The 22233-nt window shown below is 54.2% G+C and overlaps 1 protein-coding gene across 1 annotated transcript in view; it reads left to right on the forward strand.

Moving 5' to 3' along the window:
* The first annotated feature begins 21586 nt into the window (after positions 1 to 21586).
* Positions 21587 to 22233, forward strand: part of LOC139273198 (voltage-gated inwardly rectifying potassium channel KCNH2-like) — a 210144-nt gene continuing 209497 nt past the window's right edge. The window contains exon 1 of the mRNA XM_070889823.1: positions 21587 to 21766. Coding sequence (XP_070745924.1) covers positions 21691 to 21766 — 76 coding nt within the window. The 5' untranslated portion in view covers positions 21587 to 21690. The remainder of the gene's footprint in view (positions 21767 to 22233) is intronic.

A 22233-nucleotide genomic window follows, 5' to 3' on the forward strand; every position in this document is an offset into this window, starting at 1 on the left:
GGCCCAAATGGCTCGCAGGCACTGTGGTTGCCAAAGAGGGAAATAGGATTCTGGTCGTTAAACTTACCAATGGACAAATCTGCCGCAAACATGTGGATCAAACAAAAAGGAGGTTCAGCAACCCCATAGAAGAAGCAGAGGAAGAACACGATATAGAGTTCACTCCACCACAGGTGACCGAACATCAGAACCAAAGGGAGGAGAGCCCAGTCACTGTGGGCAGTCCGGACAGGCCTGAGGCACCGCAAACAGCAGACACTCAGGCCAGCGCCCAACAACCGGAGCCCCAACTCAGGCGCTCTACAAGGGAGCGTAAACCACCAGAGAGACTCAACCTGTGATCCCAATAAGACTTTGGGGGGGGAGGTGATGTCATGTATTCAACTGTCATTGTAACCCATGTATAAACTGACCTAAGTTGTACACCGTGAGAACACTGACCACTAGGTGGGAGACACTCCTAACCTGGACCTTCAGGTATAAAAGGGGAAGCTCCACCCACCTTCATCACTTGAGTGCTAAGGAATAAAGGACAGGTCACAGACTGACCTTCTCTCAAGCATGGGCCTCGTGTACATTTATACTGTGTAGTAAGGACGTACCAGGCGGTATCTCGGGGGGTAAGTGGAAAGTTAGCCAATGGGCGGTCATTACCGGAATGGACGGTTATTGCAAAAATTTAGGCCGAGGCTGCATTGGACCTACGGAGGGGGGAAAGCCTAAAGAAAAAATCAATATAAAAAAACACATACAAAGCGTTTGCAGGACAGTTTTAAGACTAATCGCCACGGTAACATTTTCAATAAATAATTAAATAACCTTTTGCTGACTTTTCTGTGCAGGGTCCCCCTTAACGATGTAGATGAAGGAATTGAATGTAATATCTCCAAGTTTACAGATGACACTAAGCTGGGTGGCGGTGTGAGCTGTGAGGAGGATGCTAAGAGGCTGTAGGGTGACTTGGACAGGTTAGGTGAGTGGGCAAATGCATGGCAGATGCAGTATAATGTGGATAAATGTGAGGTTATCCACTTTGGGGGCAAAAACAGGAAGGCAGAATATTATCTGAATGGTGACAGATTAGGAAAAGGGAAGGTGCAACGAGACCTGGGTGTCATGGCTTATCAGTCGTTGAAAGTTGGCATGCAGGTGCAGCAGGCGGTTAAGAAAGCAAATGGCATGTTGGCCTTCATAGCTAGGGGATTTGAATATCGGAGCAGGGAGGTCTTACTGCAGTTGTACAGGGCCTTGGTGAGGCCTCACCTGGAATATTGTTTTCAGTTTTGTTCTCCTGATCTGAGGAAGGATGTTCTTGATATTGAGGGAGTGCAGCGAAGGTTCACCAGACTGATTCCAGGGATGGCTGGACTGATATAGGAAGAAAGACTGGATCAACTGGGCCTGTATTTACTGGAGTTTAGAAGGATGAGAGGGATCCCATAGAAACATATAAGATTCTGACGGGTCCGAACAGGTTAGATGCAGGAAGAATGTTCCCGATGTTGGGGAAGTCCAGAACCAAGGGACATAGTCTAAGGATAAGGGGTAAGCCATTTAGGATTGAGATGAGGAGAAACTTCTTCACTCAGAGTTGTTAACCTGTGGAATTCCCTGCCGCAGAGAGTTGTTGATGCCAGTTCATTGGATATATTCAAGAGGGAGTTAGATATGGCCCTTACGGCTAAAGGGTTCAAGGGGTATGGAGAGAAAGCAGGAAAGGGGTACTGAGGGAATGATCAGCCATAATCCTATTGAATGGTGGTGCAGGCTCGAAGGGCCGAATGGCCTACTCCTGTTTGAATGTTTACCGCCCTGTTTCAGTAGCATTTACCGGACGGGTCACTCGGCAATCTGGACGCTGGCGGATGAGCCTAAGCTTATGCCCTTATGGTTGTTCTCGGCGTTGCACGCGGGTGGTCTGGTCCCAGCGGTGACTTCAGATGTAGGCGATACCAAGGAAACAAACCACTGTAACGGCGAGAAAATCGCCGAGTATGAAACAGAAAGCCTGGTCCCGTATCCTGAGAATGTGACCCCTGGTTCTAGACTCTCCAGCCCGGGGGAAACATCCTCTCTGCATCTACCCTGTCAAACCCCCTCAGTACCTTGTATGTTTCAATCAGATCACCTCTCATTCTTCTAAACTCCAGAGAGTATTGGCCCAGTCTACAGTAACTACAGGCCGATCAGGTTAACCTCGGGAGTGGCGGAGCTTTCAGAAACAATAATCAGAGACAAAATTAACAGTCACTTGGACAGTGAGGATTAATTAAGGAACGCCAGCACGGATTGTTAAAGGCAAATCATGTTTAACCAACTTGATGGAGTGTTTTGATGAGGTAACAGAGAGGGTTGATGAGGGTGATGTGGTTGACGTGGTGTACATGGATTTCCAAAAGGCATTTGACAAAGTGCCACATAATCGGCTTACAACAAAGTTGAAGCCCATGGAATAAAAGGGACAGGGGCAGTATGGATACGGGATTGGCTCAGTGACAGGAAACAGAGAGTAGTGGTGAATGGTTGTTTCTGGGACTGGAGGGAGGTATACAGTGGTGTTCCCCAGGGATCGGGACTGGGACCACTGCTTTTCCTGATATATATTAATGACCTGGATGTGGGTGTACAGGACACAGATGACACAAAACTTGGAAGTATAGTGAACAGTGAGGAGGATAGTGAGAGAGGACATAGACAGGCTGGTGGGATGGGCGGGCACGGGGCAGGTGGAATTTAACACAGAAAGGTGTGAATGATGCATTTCGGTAGGAAGAATGAGGAGAGGCAATATAAACTCAAGAGTACAATGCTAAAGGGGGTGCATGAACAGAGAGACCTGGGGGTGTCTGTTTACAAGTCGTTGAAGGTGGCAGGGCAGGTTGAGAAAATGGTTAAAAAAGCTTACGGGATCCTAGACTTCATAAATAGAGGCATAGAGAACAAAAGTGTGGCCATTATGATGAACCTGTGTAAAACAGCGATGAGGAAAGACATTTTACGCAGCGAGTGGTTAGGATCAGGAACGCACAGCCCGGGAGGGTGATGGAGGCAGACTCAATCGTGGCTTTCAAAAGGGAGTTGGATAATTACCTGAAGAAAACATATTTTCAGGGCTGCGGGGCAAGGGCGGGGGAGTGGGACTGGCTGAGGTGCTGTTGCAGAGAGCCGGCACGGGCTCGATGGGCCGAATGGCCTCCTTCTGTACCATTCTCTGATTCTCTGATACTCTGAATGTGACTGAGCCAGTCATTTGACCCGAGCCTCTGCTATCTCCATCCTTATTTCCCTCAGTCACCCCGGAATGCTGACTTTTCTATATTGAGCGCAACCTCTATGGATTTTTATCCAATCCAATATCACGACTTCCTCCTCCTCTCCTTCACTGTGACATTGGCTGCGTCTGCTTGTTTTAAGAAGACTGAAGCGAAGTCATCATTTAGTAGCTCAGCCATGCCCTCTCTCACCACAAGATGATTCCTTTCAGCCCCTAATTGGCCCCACTCTTTCACTATTCACATGTTTATAAAAGACTTTAGTGTTGGCTCCATCCATTCCCGCTTATCCCCCCCCTGCACTCTCTGTATCAGCCTGGCTCCCTGCTGTACCCTGGAGCTGACACTTTATCATCAGCCTCCTCATTGATCTTTCAGTTTAACCTCCACAGGGTGAGATTGGGGGCCGTTGCCCCTCCCATTAGTGCCCCGATGGGTTTGTGCCCGGGCATGGTGAACACACTGACTTCGCCATATTCAGCGGGAGATTTGCGCCCGATCTCCTTCGCCCGGAGATCGTGATGTCATCGCCGGGCACAGTGCCTCCGTTAGCCCCCCGGAGCCAATCTTCAGCTCCTCCCCCGTAGGATCGCTGGGCCAATCACCGACAGCTGCCGGGGGCGGGGATCGGGCAGCCGGGCGCTACGGGCGGGGGCGGGGGCGGGGGCGGGGGCGGGGGCGGGGGCGGGGGCGGGGGCGGGGGCGGGGGCGGGGGCGGGATGATTAAAGGCGGAGAGGCCGAGGTCAGTAAAAACAAACATACCTTTTTCTTCCAGCTTTTTTGTGCGGGTTTGTGTCCGAGGTCGATCAGTCGGGTGCTCTGCCTGCGCGCTGGGCGGAACAGGCAGCATCGCAGCTATCCGTCGGGTCCAGCAAGGAACTGTTTATTTTGCCGAGGCGGCAGCGATGGCCTGTCCCTTTAAGGGAGGGAAGGAGCCTCCGATCCCGGTGACACTGCCCGGTCCAGTGAGCGGCCCATTGGCCCACTCCTCACCCACGCCCCGCCCACTCCCCACCCACGCCCCGCCCACTCCCCGCCCACGCCCCGCCCACTCCCCACCTACGCCCCACCTACGCCCCGACCACTCCCCACCTACGCCCCACCCACTCCCCGCCCACGCCCCGCCCACTCCCCACCCACGCCCCGCCCACTCCCCACCCACGCCCCGCCCACTCCCCGCCCACGCCCCGCCCACTCCCCACCTACGCCCCACCCACTCCCCACCTACGCCCCGCCCACTCCCCACCTACGCCCCGCCCACTCCCCACCTACGCCCCACCCACGCCCGCCCACTCCCCACCCACCCCCCACCCACGCCCGCCCACACCCCACCCACGCCCGCCCACTCCCCACCTACGCCCCACCCACGCCCGCCCACTCCCCACCCACGCCCGCCCACTCCCCGCCCACGCCCCGCCCACTCCCCACCTACGCCCCACCTACGCCCCACCCACGCCCGCCCACTCCCCACCTACGCCCCACCCACGCCCCACCCACTCCCCACCTACGCCCCACCCACTCCCCACCCACGCCCGCCCACTCCCCACCTACGCCCCACCCACGCCCGCCCACTCCCCACCTACGCCCCACCCACTCCCCACCCACGCCCGCCCACTCCCCACCTACGCCCCACCTACGCCCCGCCCACTCCCCACCTACGCCCCACCCACTCCCCACCTACGCCCCGCCCACTCCCCACCCACGCCCCACCTACTCCCCACCTACGCCCCGCCCACTCCCCGCCCACTCCCCACCTACGCCCCGCCCACTCCCCACCCACTCCCCACCTACGCCCCACCCACTCCCCACCTACGCCCCACCCACTCCCCACCTACGCCCCACCCACTCCCCACCTACACCCCACCCACTCCCCAACTACGCCCCACCCACTCCCCACCTACGCCCCACCCACTCCCCACCTACGCCCCACCCACGCCCCACCCACTCCCCACCTACGCCCCATCCACTCCCCACCTACGCCCCACCCACTCCCCACCTACGCCCCACCCACTCCCCACCTACGCACCGCCCACTCCCCACCTACGCCCCACCTACTCCCCACCCACTCCCCACCTACTCCCCACCTACTCCCCACCTACGCCCCACCCACTCCCCACCTATGCCCCACCCACTCCCCACCTACGCCCCGCCCACTCCCCATCTACGCCCCGCCCACTCCCCACCTACGCCCCACCCACTCCCCACCCACTCTCCACCTACGCCCCGCCCACTCCCCTCAGTAAGTCGTCTTTACTCTTATACTCAAACCCTCCTGTAATAAAGACCAACATCCCATTTGCTTTAATCACTTGCTGTACCTGCAGGTTAACTTTCAGTGATTGGTGTACAAGGAACCCAGGTCCCTCTGAACAGCAACATTTCCCAATCTCTCACCATTTAAAAATTACTCTGTTTTTCTATTTTTCCGACCAAAGTGGATAACGTCACATTTCTCCACATTATATTCCATTTGCCATGTTCTTGCCCACTCACTGAGCCTGTCTATAATCCCCTTGGAGCCTCTTTGCATCCTCCTCACAACTTACATTCCCACCGAGCTTTGTATCATCAGTAAACTTGGATATATTACACTCAGTCCCCTCATCCAAATCATTGATATAGATTGTGAATGGCTGGGTCCCCAGCACTGATCCTTGCGGTACCCCACTAGATACAGTCTGCCAACCTGGAAATGACCCGTTTATTCCTACTCTCTGTTTTCTGTCCGTTAACCAATCCTCAATCCATGATAGTATATTACCCCCAATCCCATGAGCCCAAATTTTGTTTAATAGCCTCTTGTGTGGCACCTTATCGAATGCCTTCTGACAATCCAAATACACCACATCCACTGGTTCCCCCTTATCTACTCTGCTCGTTACAACCTCAAAAAACTCTAACAGATTCGTCAATCATAATTCTTTCCCATGCTGTAACAGATTTGTCAAACATGATTTCCTTTCATAAATCCATGTTGACTCTGCCCAATCCTATTATTATATTTTTAACTGCCCTATTAACACGTCCTTAATAATAGATTCTAGCATTTTCCCTACGACTGATGTCAGGCTAACTGGTCTGTAGTTCCCCGTTTTCTCTCTCCCTCCTTTCTTAAATAGCGGGGTTACATTGGCTCCCTTCCAATCTGTGGGAACCGTTCTAGAATTTTGGAACTTGACAACCAATGCATCCACTATCTCTATAGTCACCTCTTTCAAAAACCTCGGATGTAGATTTAACAATTTTTTGCTCCTGCGGGAGGGGAAATATGCGGTGTGCTTCCTGCAAGAAACCCACACCGTTCCGGGAGACAAAGCCACGTGGCTCCTGGAATGGCAAGGAGAGGTCCGCATGAGCCACCTCACCGCCACTTCTAGTGGGGTGGCCATCTTGCTGGGCCCGCATTTTCAGCCGGAGATCTTGGGGGTCGAGGAGCCTGTGCCAGGCCGCTTGCTGCACGTAACGGTTCGCCTGGGGGACGTGCCGCTCCATCTCGTGAACGTGTACGCCCCTCAGCCCGGCCCGCAGCAAACGCGCTTCTTTGAAGAGGTGTCCGCTCTTCTTGGCTCCGTCGACGTCGGCGACTGCATTGTCCTCGGGGGGGATTTTAACTGCACCCTCGAGGCGAGGGACCACTCCGGTGCCCCGCAGTGCATGACGGCGATGGAGAAGTTGAGGGACCTGGTCGGGTCCTTCGACTTGGTGGACGTCTGGCGAAATCTCCACCCCGACTCCAGCGCCTTTACTTGGGTGAGGCCTGGAGTTGGATGGTCTAGAGTCGACCGCCTTTACGTGTCTCGGGCGTACGTTTCCTGCGTCCCGGCGGCCTCCATGCGGCCGGTGCCGTGTTCGGACCACCACCTGGTGTGGGCGGAGCTCGCTTCGCTCCGCGCGAGGACGGGGTCCGCGTACTGGCACTTTAACAACCAGCTGCTGGAGGACGTGCGGTTCCAGGACTCGTTCCGTCGATTCTGGTCCGACTGGAGAAGGAAGCAGGGGGGCTTCCCCTCCTTGAGGCTATGGTGGGACGTGGGCAAGGCTCACGTCCGCGTCTTCTGTCAAGAGTACGCGAGGGGGTCGACCAAGAGGTGGGCGGCCAGAGTCGGGCGCCTAGAAAAAGAGGTGCTTGACCTGGAATCCCGTCTCGGTCAAGTCGTCGAGGACCCGGCCCTGCGGACGGTGTACGAAGCGAAGAAGGCCGCGCTGAAGGACCTGCAGTTCATCGGGTCCCGAGGCGCGTTCGTGAGGTCGTGGATCCGGTTCCTGCGGGATCTGGACCGCGGCTCCCCCTTCTTCTACTCGCTGGAAAGAAGACAGGGTGTCCGTAAGCAGCTCTTGAAGCTACTCACCGGGACGGATAGAAACATACATAGAAACATAGAAAATAGGTGCAGGAGTAGGCCATTCAGCCCTTCTAGCCTGCACCGCCATTCAATGAGTTCATGGCTGAACATGCAACTTCAGTACCCCATTCCTGCTTTCTCGCCATACCCCTTGATCCCCCGAGTAGTAAGGACGACATCTAACTCTTTTTGAATATATTTAGTGAATTGGCCTCAACAACTTTCTGTGGTAGAGAATTCCACAGGTTCACCACTCTCTGGGTGAAGAAGTTTCTCCTCATCTCGGTCCTAAATGGCTTACCCCTTATCCTTAGACTGTGACCCCTGGTTCTGGACTTCCCCAACATTGGGAACATTCTTCCTGCATCTAACCTGTCTAAACCCGTCAGAATTTTAAACGTTTCTGTGAGATCCCCTCTCATTCTTCTGAACTCCAGTGAATACAAGCCCAGTTGATCCAGTCTTTCTTGATAGGTCAGTCCCACCATCCCGGGAATCAGTCTGGTGAACCTTCGCTGCACTCCCTCAATAGCAAGAATGTCCTTCCTCAAGTTAGGAGACCAAAACTGTACACAATACTCCAGGTGTGGCCTCACCAAGGCCCTGTACAACTGTAGCAACACCTCCCTGCCCCTGTATTCAAATCCCCTCGCTATGAAGGCCAACATGCCATTTGCTTTCTTAACCGCCTGCTGTACCTGCATGCCAACCTTCAATGACTGATGTACCATGACACCCAGGCCTCATTGCACCTCCCCTTTTCCTAATCTGTCACCATTCAGATAATAGTCTGTCTCTCTGTTTTTACCACCAAAGTGGATAACCTCACATTTATCCACATTATACTTCATCTGCCATGCATTTGCCCACTCACCTAACCTATCCAAGTCACTCTGCAGCCTCATTGCATCCTCCTCGCAGCTCACACTGCCACCCAACTTAGTGTCATCCGCAAATTTGGAGATACTACATTTAATCCCCTCGTCTAAATCATTAATGTACAATGTAAACAGCTGGGGCCCCAGCACAGAACCTTGCGGTACCCCACTAGTCACTGCCTGCCATTCTGAAAAGTACCCATTTACTCCTACTCTTTGCTTCCTGTCTGACAACCAGTTCTCAATCCATGTCAGCACACTACCCCCAATCCCATGTGCTTTAAAATTTGCACATGAATCTTTTGTGTGGGACCTTGTCGAAAGCCTTCTGAAAGTCCAAATACACCATATCAACTGGTTCTCCCTTGTCCACTCTACTGGAAACATCCTCAAAAAATTCCAGAAGATTTGTCAAGCATGATTTCCCTTTCACAAATCCATGCTGACTTGGACCTATTATATCACCTCTTTCCAAATTGGCTGCTATGACATCTTTAATAATTGATTCCATCATTTTACCCACTACTGAGGTCAGGCTGACCGGTCTATAATTCCCTGTTTTCTGTCTCCCTCCTTTTTTTTAAAAAGTGGGGTTACATTGGCTACCCTCCAGTCCATAGGAACTGATCCAGAGTCAATGGAATGTTGGAAAATGACTGTCAATGCATCCGCTATTTCCAAGGCCACCTCCTTAAGTACTCTGGGATGCAGTCCATCAGGCCCTGGGGATTTATTGGCCTTCAGTCCCATCAATTTCCCCAACACAATTTCCCGACTAATAAGGATTTCCCTCAGTTCCTTCTTCTTACTAGACCCTCTGACCCCTTTTATATCCGGAAGGTTGTTGTGTCCTCCTTAGTGAATACCGAACCAAAGTACTTGTTCAATTGGTCTGCCATTTCTTTGTTCCCCGTTATGACTTCCCCTGATTCTGACTGCAGGGGACCTACGTTTGTCTTTACTAACCTTTTTCTATTTACATATCTATAGAAACTTTTGCAGTCCGTCTTAATGTTCCCTGCAAGCTTCCTCTCGTACTCTATTTTCCCTGCCCTAATCAAACCCTTTGTCCTCCTCTGCTGAGTTCTAAATTTCTCCCAGTCCCCGGGTTCGCTGCTATTTCTGGCCAATTTGTATGCCACTTCCTTGGCTTTAATACTATCCCTGATTTCCCTTGATAGCCACGGTTGAGCCACCTTCCCTTTTTTATTTTTATGCCAGACAGGGATGTACAATTGTTGTAGTTCATCCATGCGGTCTCTAAATGTCTGCCATTGCCCATCCACAGTCAACCCTTAAGTATCATTCGCCAATCTATCCTAGCCAATTCACGCCTCATACCTTCAAAGTTACCCTTCTGTAAGTTCTGGACCATGGTCTCTGAATTAATTGTTTCATTCTCCATCCTAATGTAGAATTCCACCATATTATGGTCACTCTTCCCCAAGGGGCCTCGCACAACGAGATTGTTAATTAATTCTCTCTCATTACACAATCTCTTGTCTCGGATCCGGAGGGCGTCAACAACAGGGCCCGTGAATATTACGGGGCTCTGCTCTCTCCGGAGCCGTCCAGCGAGGAAGCGTGTCGAGTTTTGTGGGAGGACCTGCTGAAGGTCAGCCCGGAGGGCGCCGAAAATCTGGAAGCTCCGCTAAGCCTGGCGGAGCTGACCGGTGCCCTCGACCGGCTCTCGAGGGGAAAATCCCCGGGGCTGGACGGGCTGACCGTGGAGTTCCACAGGGCGTTCTGGGACGTCCTGGGGAGCGACTATGCGCGGGTCCTGGGGGAAAGTCTGGCGACCGGGGAGATGCCCCTCTCTTGGCGCAGGGCAGTCATCATCCTGCTGCCTAAGAAGGGCGATCTCCGCCTCCTTAAGAACTGGCGCCCGGTCTCCCTCCTCAGCACGGACTACAAAATCTTCGCCAGGGCGATGTCTGCTCGCCTTGGTGCCGTGCTGGACCACATGATCCACCCCGACCAGTCCGACACGGTCCCGGGCCGGACAATCCACGATAACATCCATCTGGTCCGGGACCTCATCCATTGTTCCCAGGAGGCTGGTCTGTCGGTCACCTTCCTATCTCTCGTCGAGAGAAGGCGTTCGACAGGGTGGATCACGACTATCTGTTCGGAACTCTGCGCGCTTTCGGGTTCGGGATGCATTTCGTCGCCCGGATCCGACTTTTGTACGCCGCCGCGGAGTGTCTGATTAAGTTAATGGGTTCTTGACGGCGCCCCTTCGCTTTAGGAGAGGGGTGCGCCAGGGATGCCCCATGTCCGGCCAGTTATACGCTGTTTGCGTGGAGCCTTTCCTGCGCCTCCTGCGGACGAGGTTGACGGGACTGGCTCTGCAAGGGCCGGGCGTGGAGGTCGTCCTCTCGGCTTACGCCGATGACGTGCTCCTTGCGGTAGAGGATCCCGCTGACCTGCGGAGGATGCGTGAGTGCCAGGAGATTTACTCGGCCGCGTCCTCCGCCAGGATCAACTGGGAGAAATGTTCCGGACTCCTGGTGGGTCAGTGGCGGGTGGACTCCCTGCCGGAGGAGCTCAGGCCTTTTGCCTGGAGCATGACCCATCTCCTCTATCTGGGAGTCTACCTTAGCCCCGACGAGGGAGCCTGGCCGGCGAACTGGCAGGAGCTGGAGGCCAAGGTCGCCGCTCGCCTAGGGCGCTGGACAGGACTGCTCCGAGTGCTGTCCTACAGGGGTCGAGCGCTAGTCATAAACCAGCTGGTGGCCGCAATGTTGTGGTACCGGCTGGTCACTTTGACCCCTCCCCCTGCGTTTGTCGACAAGGTACAGAAGAAGCTGGTGGACTTCTTCTGGAACAACAGGAAGCACTGGGTCTCTGCCGCGGTCTTGAGTCTCCCGCTTGAGGAGGGCGGTCAGTCGTTGGTGTGCGTCAGCGCCCAGCTCGCGACTTTCCGTCTTCAGACCCTGCAGAGATACCTTTACGTCGAGCCCCCTCCTAGGTGGTGTGCTCTGGCGACGTATTTCTTCCGCCAGCAGCGCGACCTCAACTACGACACGCAGCTCCTGTTTGTGAACTTGGGGGGTGTCAGGACCGCCCTCCGGGAGCTGCCTGTCTTTTACAGGGAACTCATCAGGGTCTGGAACAAAGTCTCCACCAAGCGCAGCTCTCCACCGGCTGGAGTGGCGGCCGTCCTGCAGCAGCCGCTGCTCGGGAATCCGTACCTCCACGACCGAGGTTTTATGTGGCGGTCGGAAGAGAGGGCTGTGGCTGGTGAGGTGACCAGGGTCAGGGACCTGCTCGATGGCGGAGGAGCGGGCTGGATAGCGCCAGACATGCTGGCACGGTGCCTAAATTCTGCCAACGTCCGCCACGCGGCCGATGCCATCGAGTCGCTAAAAACAGCTCTGGGCCCTGACTCCGTTAGGTGCATCGAGGAGGCTCAAGCACGTGGGGAGATCCCATCCGAACTGACCCCGTCCGGACGGAATTCCTCATCGGCGCCAAACCCCGGAACCTCCCTCGGGGGCCGGCGCCTCACAACTTGAGTCGCCTCGAGGAAATCCCCTCCGTGCCTTTCAGTTCTGCGCGGAGGGGTTTCCTGTACGAGCTGCTCATCTCAGTTTTAAATGGGCAGCCCCTTATTCTAAGACCATGCCCCCGAGTTCTAGTCTCCCCCATCAGTGGAAACATCCTCTCTGCATCCACCTTGTCGAGCCCCCTCATAATCTGATACGTTTCGATAAGATCACCTCTCATTCTTCTGAATTCCAATGAGTAGAGGCCCAACCTACTCAACCTTTCCTCATAAGTCAACCCCCTCATCCCCGGAATCAACCGAGTGAACCTTCTCTGAACTGCCTCCAAAGAATTAATAGCGCAGATAGAAATAAATAGGTTTGATCTAATTGTCATTATGTCAATATGGTTACTAAGTGACCAAGGTTGGGAACTAAATAATCCAGGATACGTAAGTTTTAGAAGAAATAGACACTTTGGAAAAGGGTGTGGGCGAGCTCTGACAATAACGGATGGGACAATGACAGGGGAGAGAAAGGGTCTTAGCTCAGAAAATCAAGCAGTCGAGTCAGTTTGGGTGGAGCAAAGAAACAGCAAGGGGCAGAAAACACCGGTGGGAGTTGTTTATAGGCCCCAAACATGGACGAGAGCTGAATTGAGGTGAGGTGAGAGCGATTGCCCTCGACATCAAGGCAGCATTTGATTGAGGGAGGCATCAAGGAGCCCGAGTAAAACTGGTCAATGGGAATCAGGGGGAAACTCCCCACTGGCTGGAGTCATACCCAGCACAAAGGGAGATGTTGTGGTGGTTGGAGGTCAATCATCACAGCCCCAGGACATCGCTGCAGGAGTTCCTCAGGGCAGTGTCCTCGACCCAGCCATCTTCAGCTGCTTCATCAATGACCTTCTGTCCATCATAAGGTCAGAAGTGAGGATGTTCGCTGATGATTGCACAGTGTTCAGTTCCATTCACAACCCCTCTGATAATGGAGCAGTCCGTGCCCGCATGCATCGAATCACAGAACGGTTACAGCACAGGAGGCCATTCGGCTCATCGAGCCCGTGCCGGCTCTCTGCAAGAGCACCTCAGCCAGTCCCACTCCCCCGCCCTTTCCCCACAGCCCTGCAAAAACATTTCCTGCAGGTATTTATCCAGTTCCCTTTTGAAAGCTGTGATTGAGTTTGCCTCCACCTCCCTCTCAGGCAGTGCATTCCAGATCCTAACCACTCGCTGCGTAAAAACGTTTTACATCATGTCGCCTTTGGCCAATCACCTTAAATCTGTCCCCTCTGGTTCTCGACCCTTCCACCAATGGGAACAGTCTCTCTCTCTCTACTCTGTCCAGACCCCTCAGGATTGTGAACACCTCGATCAAATCTCCTCTCAACCTCCTCTGCTCCAAGGAGAACAACCCCAGCTTCTCCAGTCTATCCCCGTCACTGAAATCCCTCATCCCTGAAATCATTCTCGTAAATCCCCTCTGCTCCCTCTCTAAGGCCTTCACATCCTTCCTACAGTGTGGAGCCCAGAATTGGACACAATACTCCAGTTGAGACTGAACCAGTGTTTTCTACAGGTTCTGGTTCAGCAGCAAGACCTGGACAACATTCAGGCTTGGGCTGGTAAGTGGCGAGTAACATTCGTGCCACACAAGTGCCAGGCAATGACCATCGCCACCTCCCCTCGACATTCAACAACATTCCCATCACCGAATCCCCCACCATCAACATCCTGGGGGTCACCATTGACCAGAAACTTAACTGGACCAGCCACATAAATACTGTGGCTACAAGAGCAGGTCAGAGGCTGGGTATTCTGCGGTGAGTGTCTCACCTCCTGACTCCCCAAAGCCTTTCCACCATCTACAAGGCACAAGTCAGGAGTGTGATGGAACACTCTCCACTTGCCTGGATGGTGCAGCTCCAACAACACTCGAGAAGCTCAACACCATCCAGGACAAAGCAGCCGCTTGATTGGCTCCCCATCCACCACCTCCAACACTCACTCCCTCCACCACCTCCAACACTCACTCCCTCCACTACCTCCAACACTCCCTCCAACACCGGCGCCCCCTGGCTGCAGTGTGCACCATCTACAAGATGCACTGCAGCAACTCGCCAAGGCTTCTTCGGCAGCATCTCCGAAACCCACGACCTCTACCACCTAGAAGGACAAGGGCAGCAGGTACATGGGAACACCACCACCTCCACGTTCCCCTCCAAGTTACACACCATCCTGACTGGGAAAAAATCACCGTTCCTTCATCGTCGCTGGGTCACAATCCTGGAACTCCCTCCCTAACAGCACTGTGGGAGCACCTTCACCACACGGACTGCAGCGGTTCAAGAAGGCGGCTCACCATCACCTTCTCAAGGGGCAGTTAGGGATGGGCAATAAATGCCGGCCTTGCCAGCGACGCCCACATCCCAGGAATGGATATTACAAATACAGAAATGTTTGTAATTTTTCATTCATTCAGTTGCAGGACGTGGGTGACACTGGCAGGGTGGCATCAGTGCCCTGAGGGCTTCAGGTGTCAAACATGCAGTGTGGGACTGGAGTCACATGTAGCCCAGACTGGGTATGGGCAGGTTCCCTTCCCTGAAGAGCAGCACTGACCCAGTTGGGTTTTTGTGACAATCCAGCCGTTTTCATGCTGATATTTCCTGGCACCAGCCCGCAGATTACCTCATTCCGTGAATTCAGTTTCTCACAAGCTCTCATTTGCTGGTCCTGTCATTGGGTACCCTGGTCAGCATCTCCATCTCTCGCTCTCTCTCTTCTCCCACTCACTCTTTCTATATCTCTCTTTCTCTTTCTCTGTGTGTCCCTCTCTCTCTCTGCCTCTCTCTGTCCCTCGCTCTCTCTCTCTCTCTCTGTCCCTCGCTCTCTCTCTCTCTCTGTCCCTCGCTCTCGCTCTCTCTCTCTCTCTCTGTGTCTCTTTGTCCTGCTCTCTCTCTCTGTCCCGCTCTCTCTCTCTCTCTCTCTCTCTGTCCCTCGCTCTCTCTCTCTCTCTGTCCCTCGCTCTCTCTCTCTGTCCCTCGCTCTCTCTCTCTCTCTGTCCCTCGCTCTCTCTCTCTCTCTCTCTGTGTCTCTTTGTCCTGCTCTCTCTCTCTGTCCCGCTCTCTCTCTCTCTCTCTCTCTCTGTCCCTCGCTCTCTCTCTCTCTCTCTGTCCCTCGCTCTCTCTCTCTCTCTCTGTCCCTCGCTCTCTCTCTCTCTCTCTGTCCCTCTCTCTCTCTCTCTCTCTCTCTCTGTCCCTCGCTCTCTCTCTCTCTCTCTGTCCCTCTCTCTCTCTCTCTCTCTCTCTGTCCCTCGCTCTCTCTCTCTCTCTCTGTCCCTCTCTCTCTCTCTCTCTCTCTGTCCCTCGCTCTCTCTCTCTCTCTCTGTCCCTCTCTCTCTCTCTCTCTCTCTCTCTCTCTGTCCCTCGCTCTCTCTCTCTCTCTCTCTCTGTCCCTCGCTCTCTCTCTCTCTCTCTCTGTCCCTCGCTCTCTCTCTCTGTCCCTCGCTCTCTCTCTCTCTCTCTCTCTCTGTCCCGCTCTCTCTCTCTCTGTGTCTCTCTGTCCTGCTCTCTCTCTCTGTCCCGCTCTCTCTCTCTCTCTCTCTCTCTCTCTGTCCCTCGCTCTCTCTCTCTCTGTCCCGCTCTCTCTCTCTCTGTCTCTCTCTGTCCCACTCTCTCCCTCTCCCCGTCTCCGTCTCCGTCTGTCCCTCTCTCTCTCTCTCTCTCTCTGTCCCTCTCTCTCTCTGTCTGTCCCTCTGTCATAAGAACATAAGAACATAAGAACATAAGAACATAAGAACATAAGAATTAGGAACAGGAGTAGGCCATCTAGCCCCTTGAGCCTGCTCCGCCATTCAACAAGATCATGGCTGATCTGGCCGTGGACTCAGCTCCACTTACCCGCCCGCTCCCATAACCCTTAATTCCCTTATTGGTTAAAAATCTATCGATCTGTGACTTGAATACATTCAATGAGCTAGCCTTAACTGCTTCCTTGGGCAGAGAATTCCACAGATTCACAACCCTCTGGGAGAAGAAATTCCTTCTCAACTCGGTTTTAAATTGGCTCCCCCGTATTTGAGGCTGTGCCCCCTAGTTCTAGTCTCCCCGTCCAGTGGAAACAACCTCTCTGCCTCTATCTTGTCTATCCCTTTCATTATTTTAAATGTTTCTATAAGATCACCCCTCATCCTTCTGAACTCCAACGAGTAAAGACCCAGTCTACTCAATCTATCATCATAAGGTAACCCCCTCATCTCCGGAATCAGCCGAGTGAATCGTCTCTGTGCCCCTCCAAAGCTAGTATATCCTTCCTTAAGTAAGGTGACCAAAACTGCACGCAGTACTCCAGGTGTGGCCTCACCAGTACCCTGTACAGTTGCAGCAGGACCTCCCTGCTTTTGTACTCCATCCCTCTCGCAATGAAGGCCAACATTCCATTCGCCTTCCTGATTACCTGCTGCACCTGCAAACTAACTTTTTGGGATAGTTTCATGCACAAGGACCCCCAGGTCCCTCTGCACCACAGCATGTTGTCCCTCTCTCTGGGTCCAGTCAGTGAGGGGTTAATACAGACACAGCCCTCCCTCCCTCCCCCTGTCTCTCACTCTGGATCCCGCACTCCCGGTGTCTGCTCTGTCACATTGGGAGTGAGTTTAAGCAGCAGCGGATTGCCGTTGTGTGGGAGCCGGGGAGCAGTGTCTGTCCCTGGGGTGTGTGTGCGGCGGGCAGGGGCAGGGGCAGGGGCTGGCTCTGGGGCTGGGGCTGGGGCTGGGGCAGTGTCCGCAGTCCGCACTCGCCTCTGCCTAAATAGGGAGATTCAGACATCAGACACAGCCCGGCGCGGCGGCAGCGGCAGCGGCAGGACACGGCGCCGATTCACGCCCCAGGCACCGGGGCTAGAACCTGGACCGGGAGCGCCATGGAGCGGGGAGAGAGCGAGGCAGCGGCCGGAGCAGGTGGGTAACATACCGGGGGTAATATACGGGGGGGGGTAATATACGGGGGGGGGTAATATACCGGGGGTAATACACTGGGGGGGTAATATACCGGGGGTAATATACGGGGGGGGTAATATACGGGGGGGGTAATATACCGGGGTGGTAATATACCGGGGGTAATACACTGGGGGGGTAATATACCGGGGGGGTAATATACCAGGGGGGTAATACACCGGGGTGGTAATATACCGGGGGTAATGCACTGGGGGGGGGGGGTAACATACCGGGGTTAATACACTGGGGGGGGGTAATATACTGGGGGGGTAATATACTGGGGGGGTAATATACCGAGGGTAATACACTGGGGGGGTAATATACTGGGGGGGTAATATACCGGGGGTAATACACTGGGGGGGTAATATACCGGGGGTAATACACTGGGGGGGTAATATACTGGGGGTGTAATATACCGGGGGTAATACACTGGGGGGTAACATACCGGGGTTAATACACTGGGGGGGTAATATACCGGGGGTAATACACTGGGGGGGGTAACATACCGGGGTTAATACACTGGGGGGGTAATATACTGGGGGGGGTAATATACCGGGGTTAATACACTGGGGGGGTAATATACTGGGGGGGGGGTAATATACCGGGGGTAATACACTGGGGGGTAATATACTGGGGGGTAAATACACTGGGGGGGTAATATACTGGGGGGGTAATATACTGGGGGGGGTAATATACCGGGGGGGTAACATACCGGGGTTAATACACTGGGGGGGGTAATATACTGGGGGGGTAATGCACTGGGGGGGTAATATACTGGGGGGGGTAATATACCGGGGGTAATACACTGGGGGGGTAATATACTGGGGGGGTAATATACCGGGGGTAATACACTGGGGGGGTAACATACCGGGGTTAATACACTGGGGGTGTAATATACCGGGGTAATGCACTGGGGGGGGGTAATATACTAGGGGGGTAATATACCGGGGGTAATGCACTGGGGGGGTAATATACTGGGGGGGGGTAATACACTGGGGGGGTAATATACCGGGGGTAATGCACTGGGGGGTAATATACTGGGGGGGTAATATACCGGGGGTAATACACTGGGTGGGGTAATATACTGGGGGGTAATACACTGGGGGTAATACACTGGGGGGTAACATACCGGGGTTAATACACTGGGGGGGTAATATACCGGGGGTAATGCACTGGGGGGGTAAATATACTGGGGGGGTAATATACCGGGGGTAATACACTGGGGAGGGGGTAATATACTGGGGGGGGTAATATACCGGGGGGTAATACACTGGGGGGGTAATATATTGGGGGGGGGGTAATGTACCGGGGGTAATACACTGGGGGGGGTAACATACCGGGGTTAATATACTGGGGGGGTAATATACCGGAGGGGTAATACACTGGGGGGTAATATACCGGGGGTAATACACTGGGGGGGTAACATACCGGGGTTAATACACTGGGGGTAATATACCGGAGGGGTAATACACTGGGGGGTAATATACCGGGGGTTATACACTGGGGGGATAATATACCGGGGTAATACACTGGGGGGGTAATATACCGGGGGGGGGCGGGTAATATACCGGGGGTAATACACAGGGGGGTAATATACCGGAGGGGTAATATACCGGGGGGTAATGCACCGGGGGTAATACACTGGGGGGGGTAATATACCGGGGGTAATACACTGGGGGGGGGGGTAATATACCGGGGGTAATACACTTGGGGGGGGTTAATACACTGGGAGGTAATATACCGGGGGTTAATATACTGGGGGTAATACACTGGGGGTTAATGTACCGGGGGTAATACACTGGGGGGTAATATACCGGGGTAATACACTGGGGGGTAATATACCGGGGGGGCGTAATACACTGGGGGGGGGTAATACACTGGGGGGTAATATACCAGGGGGGTAATATACCGGGGTAATACACTGGGGGGGCAATATACCGGGGGGTAATGCACTGGGGGGGTAATACACTGGGGGGGGGTAATATACCGGGGGGGGTAATACACTGGGGGTTAACATACCGGGGGTAAAACACTGGGGGTAATATACCGGAGGGGTAATATACCGGGGGTAATACACCGGGGGTAATACACTGGGGGGGTAATATACCAGGGGGTAATATACCGGGGTAATACACTGGGGGGGGGGTAATATACCGGGGGGTAATACACTGGGGGGTAACATACTGGGGGTAATATACCGGAGGGGTAATATACCGGGGGGGTAATACACCGGGGGTAATACACTGGGGGGTAATATACCAGGGGGGTAATACACTGGGGGGGTAATATATATCGGGGGGGTAATACACTGGGGGGGGGGGTAATACACTGGGGGGGTAATATACCAGGGGGTAATATACCAGGGGGGTAATACACTGGGGGGTAATACACTGGGGTGTAATATACCGGGGGGGTAATATACCGGGGTAATACACTGGGGGGCAATATACCGGGGGTAATACACTGGGGGGGTAATACCACTGGGGGGGGGTAATATACCGGGGGGGGGGTAATATACCGGGGGTTAACATACCGGGGGGTAATATACCGGAGGGGTAATATACCGGGGGGTAATACACCGGGGGTAATACACTGGGGGGGTAATATACCAGGGGGTAATATACCGGGGGTAATACACTGGGGGGTAATATACCAGGGGTAATATACCGGGGGTAATACACTGGGGGGGTAATATACCGGGGGGTAATACACTGGGGGGTAACATACTGGGGGTAATATACCGGAGGGGTAATATACCGGGGGGTAATACACCGGGGGTAATACACTGGGGGGGTAATATACCGGGGGGTAATACACTGGGGGGTAATATATCGGGGGGGTAATACACTGGGGGGTGTAATATACCGGGGGTAATATACCGGGGAGGTTATACACTGGGGGGTAATATACCGGGGGTAATATACCGGGAGGGGTAATATACCGGGGGTAATACACTGGGGGGGTAATATACCGAGGGGGGGTAATATACCGGGGGTAAAATACCAGGGAGGTAATATACCGGGGGTAATACACTGGGGAGGTAATATACCGAGGGGGGGTAATATACCGGGGGTAATACACTGGGGGGGTCAGTGTGTGTGGACTGTACCCCAGTGAGAGTTGGTGTCTTAAGGAGAGAGAAAGAAAGAAAATTGTGGCCCTGAGGATGGAGTGGTATTTTCTGTTTAAAATGTAATGTCTGATGTGAGTGTGTGTGAGAATGTGTGTGCGTGCAAGAGAGAGAGTGCGTGTGCGAGAGAGAGAGAGAGAGTGTGAGAAAAAATGTGTGAAAGTGTTTGTATGTGTGAAGTGTGAGTGTTTATGTGCGTGAGGGTGTGTGAGTGTGTGCAGGAAAGATGTACTGAGGGAATGATCAGTCATGATCTTATTGAATGCGGTGCAGGCTCGAAGGGCTGAATGGCCTACTCCTGCACCTATTTCTATGTTTCTATGTGTGCGTGTGCGAGTGTTTGTGTTTGTGTGCGAGTGTTTGTGTGCGAGTGTTTGTGTGCGAGTGTTTGTGTGCGTGTGCGAGTGTTTGTGTGCGTGTGCGAGTGTTTGTGTGCGTGTGCGAGTGTTTGTGTGCGTGTGCGTGTGCGAGTGTTTGTGTGCGTGTGCGTGTGCGAGTGTTTGTGTGCGTGTGCGAGTGTTTGGTGTGCGTGTGCGAGTGTTTGTGTGCGTGTGCGAGTGTTTGTGTGCGTGTGCGAGTGTTTGTTTGTGTGCGTGTGCGAGTGTTTGTGTGCGTGTGCGTGTGCGAGTGTTTGTGTGCGTGTGCGAGTGTTTGTGTGCGTGTGCGAGTGTTTGTTTGTGTGCTTGTGCGAGTGTTTGTGTGCGTGTGCGAGTGTTTGTTTGTGTGCGTGTGCGAGTGTTTGTGTGCGTGTGCGAGTGTTTGTGTGCGAGTGTTTGTTTGTGTGCGTGTGCGAGTGTTTGTTTGTGTGCGTGTGCGAGTGTTTGTTTGTGTGCGTGTGCGAGTGTTTGTTTGTGTGCGTGTGCGAGAGTGTTTGTGTGCGTGTGCGAGAGTGTTTGTGTGCGTGTGCGAGTGTTTGTGTGTGAGAGTGTTTGTGTGCGTGTGTGCGAGTATTTGTGTGCGTGTGCGAGTGTTTGTGTGCGTGTGCGAGTGTTTGTGTGCGTGTGCGAGTGTTTGTGTGCGTGTGTGCGAGTGTTTGTGTGCGTGTGTGCGAGTGTTTGTGTGCGTGTGCGAGAGTGTTTGTGTGCGTGTGCGTGTGTGTGTGCGTGTGAGTGAGAGAGTAAGAGTGCGTGTGTGTGAGGGTGTTTATGGGAGCGGTGCGGGTCTGGGTCTGAGGAGCGGATTCTCTCGGTAACGATACGTTGCTGTTTGGTGCTGGGACACTGACGGTGTGATATTAACGGGTATTTTCTGTGTTCCATGTGTGCGGAAGCTGGCACAGCGAGCCCCCCGACAGCAGGGTCTGCACGCCGTGACAATCAGCAGTGCTGCTGCCCAGCGGCTGGGCCATGAGCAGGAACCCTCGGGACCCCAGGCTGCAACTCACGACAATCCACAGCACAGCTCTGCCTCTCCCGGGATCTGGCTGTGCCTCCTGTGTCTGGAGTGAGGATCCGGGACACAGACTGCACCCAGTTCAGGAGTTCCCTTCCCTGGCACCATCCTCTGGGAGTTCCTCGCTGATTTCTCCTGACGAGTAGCTGGGATTTGCAATCGTTTGTCCGGCACTGGGATTGGAGATAAGGATGCCGATTCGCAGAGGTCATGTTGCTCCTCAGAATACCTTCCTCGACACCATCATCCGGGAATTAGAAGGTCAGAGTAAGTGTTGGTGTTCCTGTCCAATATCAGCGAGCGTAACTCGCGGTGGGGGTGGGGGTGGGGGTTTGTGGGTGACAGACTTAGAGGCAGAGAGAGAGAGGGGGGGGTGGGGGAGAGAGAGGGGTAGGGGAGAGAGAGGGGTGGGGGAGAGGGAAGGATGGGGGGAGAAGGGGGGGTGGGGAGAGAGAGGGGGGGAGAGAGAGAGGGGCGAGAGAGAGAGGGGGAGGGGAGGGGGGAGAGAGAGGGGGAGGGGAGGGGGGAGAGAGAGGGGGAGGGGGGAGAGAGAGGGGGAGGGGGAGGGGGGAGAGAGAGGGGGAGAGAGGGGGGAGAGAGAGAGAGGGGGAGGGGGGAGAGAGAGGGAGGGGGGGGAGAGAGAGAGAGAGGGGGAGGGGGGGAGAGAGAGAGAGAGAGGGGGAGGGGGGGAGAGAGAGAGAGAGGGGGGGGGGAGGGGGGAGAGAGGAGAGAGG

This window comes from Pristiophorus japonicus, chromosome 1, assembly GCF_044704955.1.
Source record: "Pristiophorus japonicus isolate sPriJap1 chromosome 1, sPriJap1.hap1, whole genome shotgun sequence".
NCBI classification, from domain to species: Eukaryota; Metazoa; Chordata; class Chondrichthyes; family Pristiophoridae; genus Pristiophorus; species Pristiophorus japonicus.